Raw genomic sequence first — 13,394 nt, 5'->3', positions numbered from 1 at the left:
TTTGCTTTATGGCTTGAGGCATACTAGGCGTATGGGTTGTGTTGCTATTGAGATTGAAATGGATTCAAAGTTGATTATTCACTGGATTGGTAATGGAAGGTGTGGTTTGTAGTATCTAGAGGATTACTGAGAGGAAATCATGAGCATTCTTGCTCAGATGCAGTTCATTACTAGACACATATATCGGGAGTGCAATGCGGTGGCTGATGTTTTGGCAAAATCTGGAGCTAAGGGAAATAATTCTACTTATTCTTCTGCTTCGGAACTTTCTCGGTTGGCTAGAGGTTTTTTAAGACTTGATAAAGGTGGTTTGCCATATTTGAGATGTAAGTAAGAGCAGGTTTTTTTTGTTAATTTGTTTAGAGTTCTTTAGGTTTGGGTATTGGGTTTTGGTTGTAATTTTCACGAATTTGATTGTTATCACGGTTTTCCTCAGCCAGAAGTGAGGGTTTTTTTTTTTTAAATAAAATTGGGAGGGAATTACTCTTCGACATGTGATCTTCGTCTCTTTGTAGAGAGAGAGAGAGAGAGAGAGAGAGAGTCAAATAAAAATACTATAAAGTTACAATATTGTTAAAATATAATTTTTGTTTTAAGATTCAAAAAAGTTAAATTGTTTTTTATGTTTTATTTGAAAGTTTGGAAAAATTGTAATGATTAGATAAAAAAGTTAAAAATTTAAAATTATTTGTATTTAAATGGTGTTTGGATTTTGAGATAAGATGAGATAAATTGAGTCATTTAGTGAGTCCTTAGGACATGCTTAAAGAATGAGATAAGATGAGAGTTTTATGAATAATAATAAGATGCTTTGTAAATAGTAGTGAAATAGTTTGAGTTAAATATTTTTTAAATTTTTGGAAATGAGAGAAAAAAAGTTGAATAAAAAAGATTATAAAGTTAAAATATTGTTAGAATATAATTTTTGTTTTGAGATTTGAAAAAAAATTGAATTATTTTCTATTTTTTGTTTGAAAGTTTGGAAAAATTGTAATGATTAGTTTAAAAAAATTATAATAATTAGTTTGAAAGTATTTGTGATTGAGCAACGAAAGATATGAGATAAGAATTTTGAGATAAAAACTTTTTCCAAACAAGCAATTGTATGAAAGAAGTTGAGATCTAATTCATTTTTCCAACTCTAAATTCTCAAATTTAAATATAAACTTTAGATTTAAATCATTTTTCCTTTGAAAGAATAACTACCTAAATCAGGAAAAAAAAAAACTCAAGCTCCAATAAAATTATATTGGGTGAACCCCGTTAAAAAATATAAATAACAAAATAATAACAAAATATGTGACATAAGTTCAACCATTCATCCCAATGAAAAATAATCATCAATTCTATTTAATTTGCCATATATCGATACAACTTTATAACAAATAAGGTAAAAAGTTACAACCAAGGCTTCATTTTCTCATCAAAGATGCCCGATCCATAGGTTGAAACAAGCATGTCAATCAGAATGCGAAATTGCATCAATACAAATAGAATAATGGGAACACTAGCCAAACCAATAATAGGAATGACGATCTTATATTTTCCACGTAACATAAGTAAAAGAGCAGTAGAAAAGGCTATTATCATAGTTGCAATAGAGAATAAGAGAGCGGAAAGGCCTATAATCATCTTTCTGGGCAAGGATCTAAGAAAGTCTTCTTCTGCATAACGTGATGTGAGGATTCCTAGAAACGTCAATACTGACATTGATGAAGAACATAGCGACAAAGAATTAGTTACTATAAAAAGTTTAAATAGTTCATCATGCAGGATTGGCAAGCCTGTATCTTGATTGTTACCACCAGAAATGGTAAATGCTGCCGCAACCACAATGGTAGTGATGAGAGCACCAACCACAGTACAAGAAGTTGCTGTGCCCTTCATCCAGTTCTCTCCCTCTTTTCTCATTTCGTTGTGGTCTTTCGTAAACAATTGTCTGGCAGTCAATTTGTATTTGTTTGAAATTTCCTTATGAGTGAGAGGGCAAATGCGTTCCACCTCCTGCATGCATTTATTAATTAAAAATATGAGGAAAAAATCGCAAGTAGACTATTGCAAAAGAATTAGCCATCTATATTCAACAAACCGAGACCATCATCAATCTTTTGGCTTTTTGAATAATGAATTTTGTTGTTTTGATTTTTATACAACCTTGTTTTTATTTGAGGGTATTTCTATAAACGAATATTATTGTATAATTTATTTTATAAAAATGTCATTCATTAAAATATGAATGTGCAAAGAATTGTAAAAATACTTGTATACATGTCAGTTTCTTTTTTCAAATTTGTATTTTATTTCTTCAGTTTAATCTGTTTTTTAGATTTCCGTATTGAAAATTTGACAGCAAGAATTTTAGCTTTCTTATAATAAAGAACTGCTTAGTAGCAATCTTGTGACACCAACAAACATGGAATGCAAAAACAAAGTTATTCTATATATAATACTTGCAGAGTGGTTGAAGTTTCTAATTAAGATTATTCCATAGTAGAGTTCTTAAAATCATAAGTACCACTATTTTGAAGTTAAGTGATACAGATTTTTCCACCCCACATTCCCTACATTAGTGTAGGAGAATTAAAAAACAATATTAGAAATAAATTTGGTAAGAAATGCAGATTTTAAAGTACAGCAAATGGGCTCAAGGTCATGCGTTCTTGCCTAAAAAATTGAAAGGTTTTTTATACCTACATTTCATGGTACTATTGTTGTTCTTCTTTCTTTCTTTTGAAAATCTATCTCTAGATTAGTTTAAAGAGTGTATGCAGGTTGAGATCAGCAAAATAATAAAGCAGCAGGTAAAAATGGATAGAACTGACCTTAAACCATTGAACTTCTCTTTGCATTTGCAAAGCTGCTCCTCTTATGGAATCGATAGCAGTATTTTTTATCACCATCCCTGCCATATGCAATGTGGTATTTCCGGAACAATCTTCCATATTTAGAAAAACATTCCTCTTTCTTAAGCTGTATAGAAGGCTAAAGATCCTATGCTGACGATGCAGGATAGCCAAATGGAATATGCCTCTTCCATCACCATCACACGTCCATATATCATATGGATCTGCTTTGACTACATGATAAACAAATTTAAAGTTCCCTCTCTTGATAGCATCGAACACTGCTTGCATAATAATATGCTGCTTATATCGATTTCTTTGGCTTTCTTGACACATAAGGGTCAGAAGTTGGTGGAATTGAGCTCGTACAAACTTCATTTCGTATAAACGCTTGAATCCAATATAATTAATTTGGCAATTACGAAACATTAATGCATGCAGCATGTATGCATCCTGCTTAATTCATTTATAAGTTGGATGAAACAATAAATGATCAAGAATAACAATTTTTTAAACAAAAATTATTCAAAAAAGTAAATGGATGCAATTAATATTATACCCGAGAGGTTGAAGAGACTTGAAACTAGTTGGCGCCATAGATCAGCTCCCACTGCAAATTAAGTAAAACCAAAACTTGCTCATGACCTTTATTAATTCCGACCCAAACATTGGCTAACATTAATTAATGTCAGGAGTCAAAAAATTCGAGGGACATAAATTAAGTTTATGCATTAATTAACGCACGTACGTACCTGGTCCGGTTGAATTTTCTTCACCATGATTTTGGATGTTCAAACGGAATTGATCGGCAGCACGATCTAATGAAATGTGTATACCTTCCCCCACCCAAAAACAAAAAAGGCAAATAAAAGTCAAGTAATAATATATTAAGGCAGTATTCTTTTAATCTCTATCTTGAAGGAGCAAATTAAATTCAAGCAACATGCATGAACAGTACTATTAAGACTACGTATTATGATTTTCTCTTATATATATAATTATTGAATACTTAAAAATATTTTCATTACAAAGGTAAAAATAATAATATTAATATAAAATAATAAGTTGTATGAAGTTATTTGACTTATTAATACAAGTAGAGCTGAGTATTATAAGAGTTCAATTCATTTAATTTAATATACAAATCAAGTCAAACTTGAGCTTGATCAAACTGATTTCTAACGGCTTGTCAATTATATTTGTTTATATAGTTGGGAGAGAGTTCAATATTATGTTATCACCTTCAATTATTATAATTTTTAGAATCAAGACGAAAACTTTAAAATTTTTAATTTCAACCTATATAGGTTTTTAGAATCAAGACGAAAACTTTAATTTCAACCTATATAGGTTTTTGTGAAAGTGATAAGGCTCTATGAAGTATGTTTGGATCGTCAAGTGTTTTGAGATATGATTCTATCAGAGTAGTATGAAAAAGATACCGGTAAGATCTTTTGAAAAGAATGCCAATGATTAGATCATGTAAATTATTTAATAATAATGATACACTTATAATTATTTTATAATATTTTTACATTAACTTTGTTATAATAGGACGCGGGTAGTTATGTCAAAATCTAAAATTCAAATATGTTAGTATTGTACTTGATGATGTGCATTAATGTATAAATATAATTATTTACTCAACTAATTACGTACCACGAGACATAGGAAATATAATTACAAAAGATGTATTAAAGTAAGATTATTTTTAGAAATTTCTTTTTTTTTTTGTAAAAAGAGCCCAATTAATAGAAAAGCTGCTAAGAGATAAAAAAAAAAGAGTGGTGGTAGTACTAACAGTGATTGTAGATCCATTGTTTCCAAAACACCATCTTATAATTTCCACTCTGCTCGAATGCGTCAGTCGAAATTTCAGCCAATACCTCCAAAGGGGACTTACGTCTTCCGTCCAAGGCAAAAGCCAAACGAGGACAACGCTCCATTAAATCCAAAGCCATATCTTGCAAGATCATCATGTGTTAATGTTGTACCGTACGTACATACATAAGTGCATATAATATCCAATTAATTAATCCAATCACCAGAAATTACGGCCAATGAATAGTTAGAAGAGAATACAATAATAATTTGTTACCTAAATCTCCTTGATAAAAACAACTGTTAAGAAGTGAAGCACCATTGAAGTCTCGATCTGCCTCCAGATCTTGGAACGGAGTTTGAGAATAGAGATAGCGAGCCAATTCTTTATGCCCATCGGACATAGCCAGAGCAACTGGAAGTAGTTTGCCTTTATTTCTGATGCTGACCAATTCCTTGTTTTTTCTAATCAGGCACTCTGCCATTTTCTGATTCCCACTAATATGTAGAGCTGTATAGCCGAAATTGTCTTTCATTGCCAAATCATGTTCTGACATCATATTGACCAACTCCATCACTATCTCTTGCTGTTCAGCATCAACAGCAGCGTGAAGAACCGTCCCACCCATAAATGTAGTCATTCTTGCTGTCAATGCACGGGGGTGTTCGTTGAGGAAATCTCTTGTAGCGTTCCAATCACCACTTTCCACAGCCTTGAGTAAGGGCCGCGCAAAATTATCATCCTCCCTGATCTCTGGCCCTGCCATGCATGCATTATATATTATACATGATGATAATTGATATGCTTTTTGATCTCCAGTTACATATTATAATTTATACATAGAATTATGAAATAAATTAAACGAAACAACTCCGACATGCACCTACCAACTTTCCAGCAAACTACTACGTACATAACGATATCATCTTTTGTATGCATATGTCGATTTTGTATGCATGTATATTAATATAATATTAATATATATATTGGTGAATATATGGTGAATAACTATATTATAACTATATAATTATATATATATGGTGAATATATATAATAATATATTGTAACTATATTATAACTATATATAATATTGACATGATTTGATATACAATATTTAAATCTAGAATCTTTCTTGCAAATTAAAATTAAATCATATCTGATCTAAGATAAACCACCTAAAATAAATCATTTGTACTTGTTTTCATGGTGATTCAAATTTCAATTCTCAAGTTTCAATGACAAGAAGAACTACAACTAAGTTACAAGATCAGGTTTAGATTAGGCACTGAGAAATTCTTAATTTTCCATTTAATTATAAGCCTATTTTTTTCTTCTAATAATGTTTGTGCATATTGAGAGAGAGAGAGAGACCTAGGTTGTGTGAACTTGAAGGGTTTCCTTCATCAATTATCAAATTATGATCATTTTCAATCTGTATTATCGTGTTCTCTCCATTACCTGAGATGTTTGATGAGTTAGAACGACCTTGGTTGTCTGAAGAGTTTCCACTCTCAACTCTCTGATTAGCTCTAGTCACCATTAGCAGTTGGAGAGGTAAAGTGTTTGTTTCCATATTGCCTGTCAAGTTATAAAATACATAGATTAGTCGAAACTTGGAATAGAAAGAAAGAGACACTAATAATGTGATACATCTCAATTTTTGAAATCAAGAATTTAACATTGTTATTTCTCAGGAATTCATTTTCGATCTTGACTTTGAAAAATGATTTTTAATTTCTTCTACTAAGTGCATGCATGTCATGGATTGGGTTAACATGTTTTGGATTGCGTAGTAGAACTTTTTATAATTGCAGAGCTTTACTAAAAGCCTTATTAGTGAAAATTAAGGGTGAGTTTGGTTATCAAACTCATCTCAATTCATCATTACAACTTTTTCAAATCTCAATATAAAATATAATAAATAATTCAACTTTTTCAAATTCTAAAATAATAATAATATTAAAAAATAATATTCTAACAATATTTTATCATCTCAATTCAACTCAACTCAATTCATTTCAATATCCAAACACAATCTAAGTTGTTTACTTTTTGGCAGGAAACATGCAATGTGTTTAAAGTTTTTTTTTTTTTTTTTTAAATTAGTTGAGATGATTTTTAAAATTATCTGGCGGCCATACATGCATACTACAAGAAAATTATTTATTTGTGGCCAGTTAATTCCAGCGAAATGATTATTTACAGTTAAAATGAGTCTGTTTTAATCATAAATACTCTTTTCGTCGTAATTAAATGGCTACAAAAACTCGTTTTTCTTGTAGTAAGGTCAGAGATCAATACTTTCAAATGATGGATGCTTGTCAATATATTGAATATCAAAGAGGGGGGTCATGTTACCCTATTAGACCCAATGCCCAATGGTACTCAACAATAATTAACGTAGATTCCACAAATTAAGTTCTTTTCCAAATTAATTTAGGTGTCAAATTATGTACAGGAATTTTAAGAATCTCGATAGATATAGCTAGTTACGTACTATTGTATATATATAAAGACAAGGATCATTCAAAACACAATGAAGAGTACGTGACCTCATGATTGATTGAGGAAATTAGTCTCATTTGGGGTTAAGACAGAATGTATATCACCATCTCATATCCCATGAGATCATTTCAGGATAATAAAATCATCGATGAAGAGTAGTGAGGCTGCTATATATATATTAATTAATCTTCTTGTCTAGATAAACATATATAATTAATTATTCTTGATGCACCAACTTCATTAATTATTTCATGGACTCCGACAAGGATGTCCATGTCGCGGCTCTACTCTAATCATGTACACGTTATCGCGCGTTTAAATTGTGTCATTAAAAATTTCAAATTATGACATTCCACCCACCGGGATATTTTTTCTAGGGAGCAATTGATTTAACAATCAAATTTTACAATTATCAATAAAAAATCAATTGTTTTTAATTATTTTTCTTTTAATTTCTTGACTTTTCCTAAATGATAATAACTTTTCATTTAAAGAAACAGGAATTCCAAAAATTAAAAATACTATTTGATTGATAATTTTTAAATAGAACAATGTATCCAAGAAAAATTTACAAAAAAATTTATTTCTACACCTATCAATTATTGATATGAATAAAATTATTAAATTTAAAATTTAATTTTTTTAAAAAAATTGACAAAATAAATGTTATATGTAAAACTATAAATATGTGTAGTATTACTTTTTTAAATATCATTATCAAGGGGCGTTATTAACCACGAACCGAAATATTTCTAGACGTAAAAATCAAGAATGTAAGGCCACCCAGAAATGTTTTACGGTTGAAATTTATAATGAAATTAAAGATGATTTTTTTTTTTAGAGTAAAATCTGGAATGTAATAAAGAATTTTAGCAGCTTTAGCTCTTAAAAATTACTCACAGATAATTGTTGGCAAGCCGAAGTCAACTTGACACCAAAAAAGTGAGTTTCATGACAGAATATTAATCCCATTTTTACCAACGAGAAGTGTACAATCGTAAAAAAAAATTTATAAAAATAAATTCATAAACTGATATAATTTTTTTTATAAGATACATTAAATCTATTTTTTAATAATAATAATTGTATAATTTAATATATTACATCAAATTACGTAAATTTATGAATATACTTTTAAGTGATTAAAGCTTAGAGTAAGAGAGTTTAGACACGGAATGAAACATGAAATTCTCAAAATTTTTAAAAGTTTTCATAATTTTATTTTTAAATATTATTTAAATATAAAACACTTTTCAATTTTAAATAATTTTTAATTTTTTTATCTAATTATTACTTAATTATTATAAAAAAAATCAATAAAACTTTTACAAATTTTGTAATAAAGCACAAAAATAGATACAACTTTTTCTAACTTTAAAACAAAAATACTATTAAAAGATTATATTCAAATAATTTTTAAATTGATAATATTTTTATTTAATTTTTCTCTTTCATTTCCTAAAACTCAATAAAGATCTTAACTTAAAATATTTTCCTATTATTTACAAAATTAAACCTTAACAAAATAAGAAAAACAAGTAAGAAAGAAAGAAAGAAAGAAAGAGAAACAGAGGGAGAGCAGAGACGAATACAGTTCCTTCTTTTTTTTCCCGAGTTCCCGTTCTATCTGCGTACTTCCTGAAGTGTATGTGTTTTAATTCGGTTCTAAAGCAACAATTAATATGCCGATAATAATTACGTGTACCGCGTCCATGCATGCATGCATCTTCAGAAAATAATAATGGAAACTAATTAAATAAATGGTGGTGCAAAAACGAATTACTTACCAGCTAGAGGGATGGACAGGACGCTGTCTTCCAAAACTGCTGCCGGTGAAGGATCAATTAAGAAACTAATTGGTCACTTACCAACTTCCCTGTTACTCTATCGTTTTTTTCTTGCATTAAAATATTCAATTTTAGATTTAATAAATGAAATTTGGAGCGTGTGTATGATGGTGGTGGGTAGTGGGTTGACCGTAGATATCAGCCAGCATGTGCTGCCGGGGAAGTCGCCTACCTTGTTTGATTTTTTCAATATGCATTTACACTAAAATTTTGTGTTGGTTCAAAAGAAAATAAAGAAAATTTATAATCAAAATAGATTTTTTGTTTATAAAAAAAAACCCTCGTAAAAATAAATTTAAATTGATATAATTTGTTAATTAAAAATAAATTTAAATTGATATATATTACAAAAATATATATATATATATTATAAAAAAATCTAATATATCAAATACATATCACATCAAATATATCCATACATATATATATATATATCCATATAAATATATATACATATACATCCATACATACAAATATATATACATATATATATATATATATATATATCCATCCATATATATATATATATATCCATCCATATATATATATATATATATTATATATATCTAGGTAAACGCTCGATCAATCAGCAATTTCTTGTTCTGTTTCTTGTGAGTCGCTTCAACCATGTTTGATTTTATGCATTTACACTATACTTCTTCTTCTTCTTCTACATTGAAGAAAAAAAAGAAAGAAAAAGAGGGAGAGTATGTGTCAGAATTTTTTTGGAATAAAATCAGAATTTCGTCTTTAAAAATTACATTTTTTGGATGATTTTTATTTCATTCTAAAGAAAAATCGTCCGAAAATCTTAAATTGTTGTAATGATAATAATTGTATAAATTAATTATATAATTTCCATTCAAAAAATACCATTGATTATATTATATAATGAAATTATTTAATATTTATTAACTATATATTAAATATTAAAAGAAATCACTTAATTTTTTATTTTTTATTTTAATTTTTTCATAAAAAAAGAAAAAAGGAGAGAAAATGTTCATAAAGCTAGTTAACCACAGACCGGACAGATTGCACCCTAGTTTAACAATTTTATTGCACTCATACTTATGAAAATATTTTACATGCCAAATAATTTAAAATACTCTCAATGAGACTCATAAACTCATTTCAATCTCTACTCATAACTATTCATAAATATTCTATAATATTTATCACTATTATATATAAATAAAAAATAATTTCACTATAATATGTATTTATATTATATATAAATAAAAAATAAAATCACTATAATATTAATCTCTATTAAATATAAATAAAAAATAAAATTACTATAATATTTATCATTATAATATTTATCACTATTATATATAAATAAAAAGTAAAATCACTATAATATATAAATAAAAAATAACATTACTATAATATTTATCACTATTATATATATAAAAATAAAATTATTATAATATTTATTACTATTATATATAAATTAAAAATAAAATTATTATAATATTTATCATTATTATATATAAAAATAAAATCACTATAATATTTATTAATATTAAAAAAATACTATAATAAAATTATTATAATATTTATGAGATCCATATTTTTTTAATTAATTATTTAAAAATTAATAATTTAACATACTTTACACATTCAAATAATTTAAAATATTTTTAATAAAATTCATAAACTCATTTTAATTTTTATTTATAATTATTTATAAATATTTCCAACGCTTCTTAAATATTCTCACGATCTAAACGTAGCCGTAGACGTATACTGCTGGGAGTTTTTGTGTTGTTTTTAACCTTTTTTTTATTTCTTTTTATTTGTGGTCAGAAACCTGCCGTGGAAAAAAAATGTCAGATGCATTACGTTTTGAAGGCGATTACTATTTAATTCTGAAGTGCAGACTGGTTGGTTGCTATTTAATTCTGACAGATTGCTATTAAATTCTGGTAGATTTTTGGGTGCACTCAGCTGATCTATCTAGAGTCATGGAAATCGAAAGTATGTCTTTTGCCGTGATTTATCAAACTTCTTTTAAACTCATCTCAACTCATCATTATAATTTTTTTAAATTTTAATATAAAATATAATAAATAATTCAACTTTTTTAAATTTTAAAATAATAATAATATTAAAAAATAATATTTTATTAATATTTTATTATCTCAACTCAACTCATTTCAACTCACTTCAACATCTAAACACAATTTTAAAATGAGTGAGTACGGAGGGTGATATTACTCTCCCCCTTTTATTTTATTTTATTCATTTATTTAGAATAGCTTCATTTAATTCTGTTTTTATATAGTAATTTCTTATATATTAAGAGAGAATTTTTAAAAATTAAGATAATATTTACCATAAAAATATTTGTAAATAATCCTTAGTAAATGTGTAATTTAGTTTATAATCTGATTATTTTATTAATTAATTATAATTATAACTTCAATTTAATTGAATGAAATGAAATTTATTTTTATAAAAAAATATATATATCCACCGAGATGAAGAACAAGTTGGTTCCGACAAAGAATAATTTTTTTATTTGTTTTTTATTCTTTTTTATATATTTTTAAAAATAATTTATGATATTATTAAAAAACACTTTTTTAATTACTAAATATATTTTTTTTTACATCGGGACAAATTCTAGAGAAACTTTATCTGGTGATTTAGCATTTTTTTATTCATTTTTTTAACATTTATAAACATTTTTAAAAAAAATATCACATCATCAAAAAATATTTCTTTAATCACTACATAAAAAAAAAAATTGGAACCCAATGGGACCCAACATTCGGTAGATGTAGCATTTTCGCTTAAAAATGAATAATGATACAATCTCTTGTAAACTTAACTAATATTAAATAATAATAATAAAAAAAAAGGACAAAACAATATTATAAAAAATTATTTTATAATTTTGATATGTATTTTTTATTTGTGAGTAGTAAACTGACAGGAAATAATTATCTAATTTGTATTTTTACCTTATCTTATCTTATTTAATTATTATAATTTTTTAAAATTTTAAATTAAATAATTTAATTTTTTTAAATTTAAAAAATAAATAATATTAAAAAATAATATTTTATTTAATTCTCAACTCTAATCTCATCTCATCTCAATTTATCATGCAAATTTTTTTTTTAAAGGCACCGTTTTTATATTTATGTATGATATTTAATGTTGGTTTTCATCATAGACTATTGTTTTGGTAGTGTTGGCTTCCGTGCATTAATATATTAAATCACATATATGTGAGCCTCTCATGATTCGTTCCATGCACGACACTTGACTCCCTTACTCTATTATTTGACTAGTAGATCTTAACCATGCTTAGTTCTTTTCATTATACAAATGTTTTAGCCACAAAAAGTGACCGGACGTAATACTTAAATTATAAAATTATTTTTATAATAAAATAAATCTAATGTACTGTATCAAATGAATTTTTGAGTTTATTTTTATAAAATAAAAAGAAATTATGATTGTACACTTCTCCTTCGTAAAGATTGGATTGGTATTCTGTCATGGAACTGACTTTTTTGGCGTCAAGTTGACTCCGGCTTGTCAGCAATTATATGTGAGTAACTTTTAAGAGCTAAAGCTGCTAAAAAAACAGAAAAAGAAAAAAAAAATTACATATTCAGTATTTTTCATTACATAATAAGGGTATCATTACGTATCTAAGTGTCCATCACCTCGACTTCTCCAAAATTACGGGGCCAACCTACAAATATTACAAAATATAAGATAAAATAAATATTAAAATGAGTGACTCAATTTGAAAAAAATATATGTCTTCACATTTGAAAAGTGTTTATCAATATTAAGATTTATCTCTTCACTGCATTTTCGTTACTCATCATCTTATATGACAGAAGATGCACTATGATATATACTCACTTGACTCTAAATATATTAATTTTTAAAATAAAGAATAATGACATCTTATTAGTAATATTAAAAATAATAATATTTTCATTTCTAGAACTTCGTTTTGACATTTCAAAACTCATCGATCTAATATATTTTATATAATATGATCCGACTTCATCTAAAAGGTCATTCCAAACGTGAGATTTCAATTTCTAAACAGCATGACAAGAAGTAGTAATATTGATTCTAATTTGTTAGGTGGGCTAGATGTCATCACATGTACAGCTAATCTTTGTCCTATTAATTTGTTTGCCAATGAAATTTTAAAGTTATCAATAAAATAATATTTGAACTTTTTAAATTCCTGAAATTTCACATGAAAAGTATATACCTAGCTACCTAACACGTTTATATATTTTTTTGTTTAAACAAGCGTGTAATATATATATATATATATATATATATATATATATATATATATTAATTAAACAACTTGGTGCAAAAACTACTGTT

The 13,394-nt window shown here is 26.8% G+C and overlaps 1 protein-coding gene across 1 annotated transcript; it reads right to left on the bottom strand.

The window, feature by feature from the left end:
• Positions 1-1,398: 1,398 nt before the first annotated feature.
• LOC108984490 (ankyrin repeat-containing protein ITN1-like) lies at positions 1,399-5,431 on the bottom strand. Its single transcript, XM_035687162.1, has 3 exons — positions 4,942-5,431; positions 2,823-2,902; positions 1,399-2,004 (listed from the first exon to the last, which is right to left on the bottom strand). The coding sequence occupies exons 1-3, from the start codon at positions 5,429-5,431 to the stop codon at positions 1,399-1,401; spliced, it is 1,176 nt and encodes a 391-aa protein (XP_035543055.1).
• Between the last annotated feature and the right edge of the window lie 7,963 nt (positions 5,432-13,394).

The sequence above is a fragment of the Juglans regia genome, unplaced genomic scaffold (assembly GCF_001411555.2).
Source record: "Juglans regia cultivar Chandler unplaced genomic scaffold, Walnut 2.0 Scaffold_7, whole genome shotgun sequence".
Lineage (NCBI taxonomy): Eukaryota > Viridiplantae > Streptophyta > Magnoliopsida > Fagales > Juglandaceae > Juglans > Juglans regia.
This window is presented reverse-complemented; position numbering and strand designations above follow the sequence as displayed.

Bases quoted from the DNA above. Each gene is read 5' to 3' on its own strand.
- LOC108984490 (XM_035687162.1), bottom strand. From the start codon at position 5,431: ATGGCAGGGCCAGAGATCAGGGAGGATGATAATTTTGCGCGGCCCTTA. The intron at 2,903-4,941 runs GTAACAAATTAT...TGCATATGGCAG, and splicing joins TTTTTATCAAGGAGATTTAG to GGATGGTGATAAAAAATACT. The intron at 2,005-2,822 runs GTCAGTTCTATC...AAATGCATGCAG, and splicing joins GAGAAGTTCAATGGTTTAAG to GAGGTGGAACGCATTTGCCC.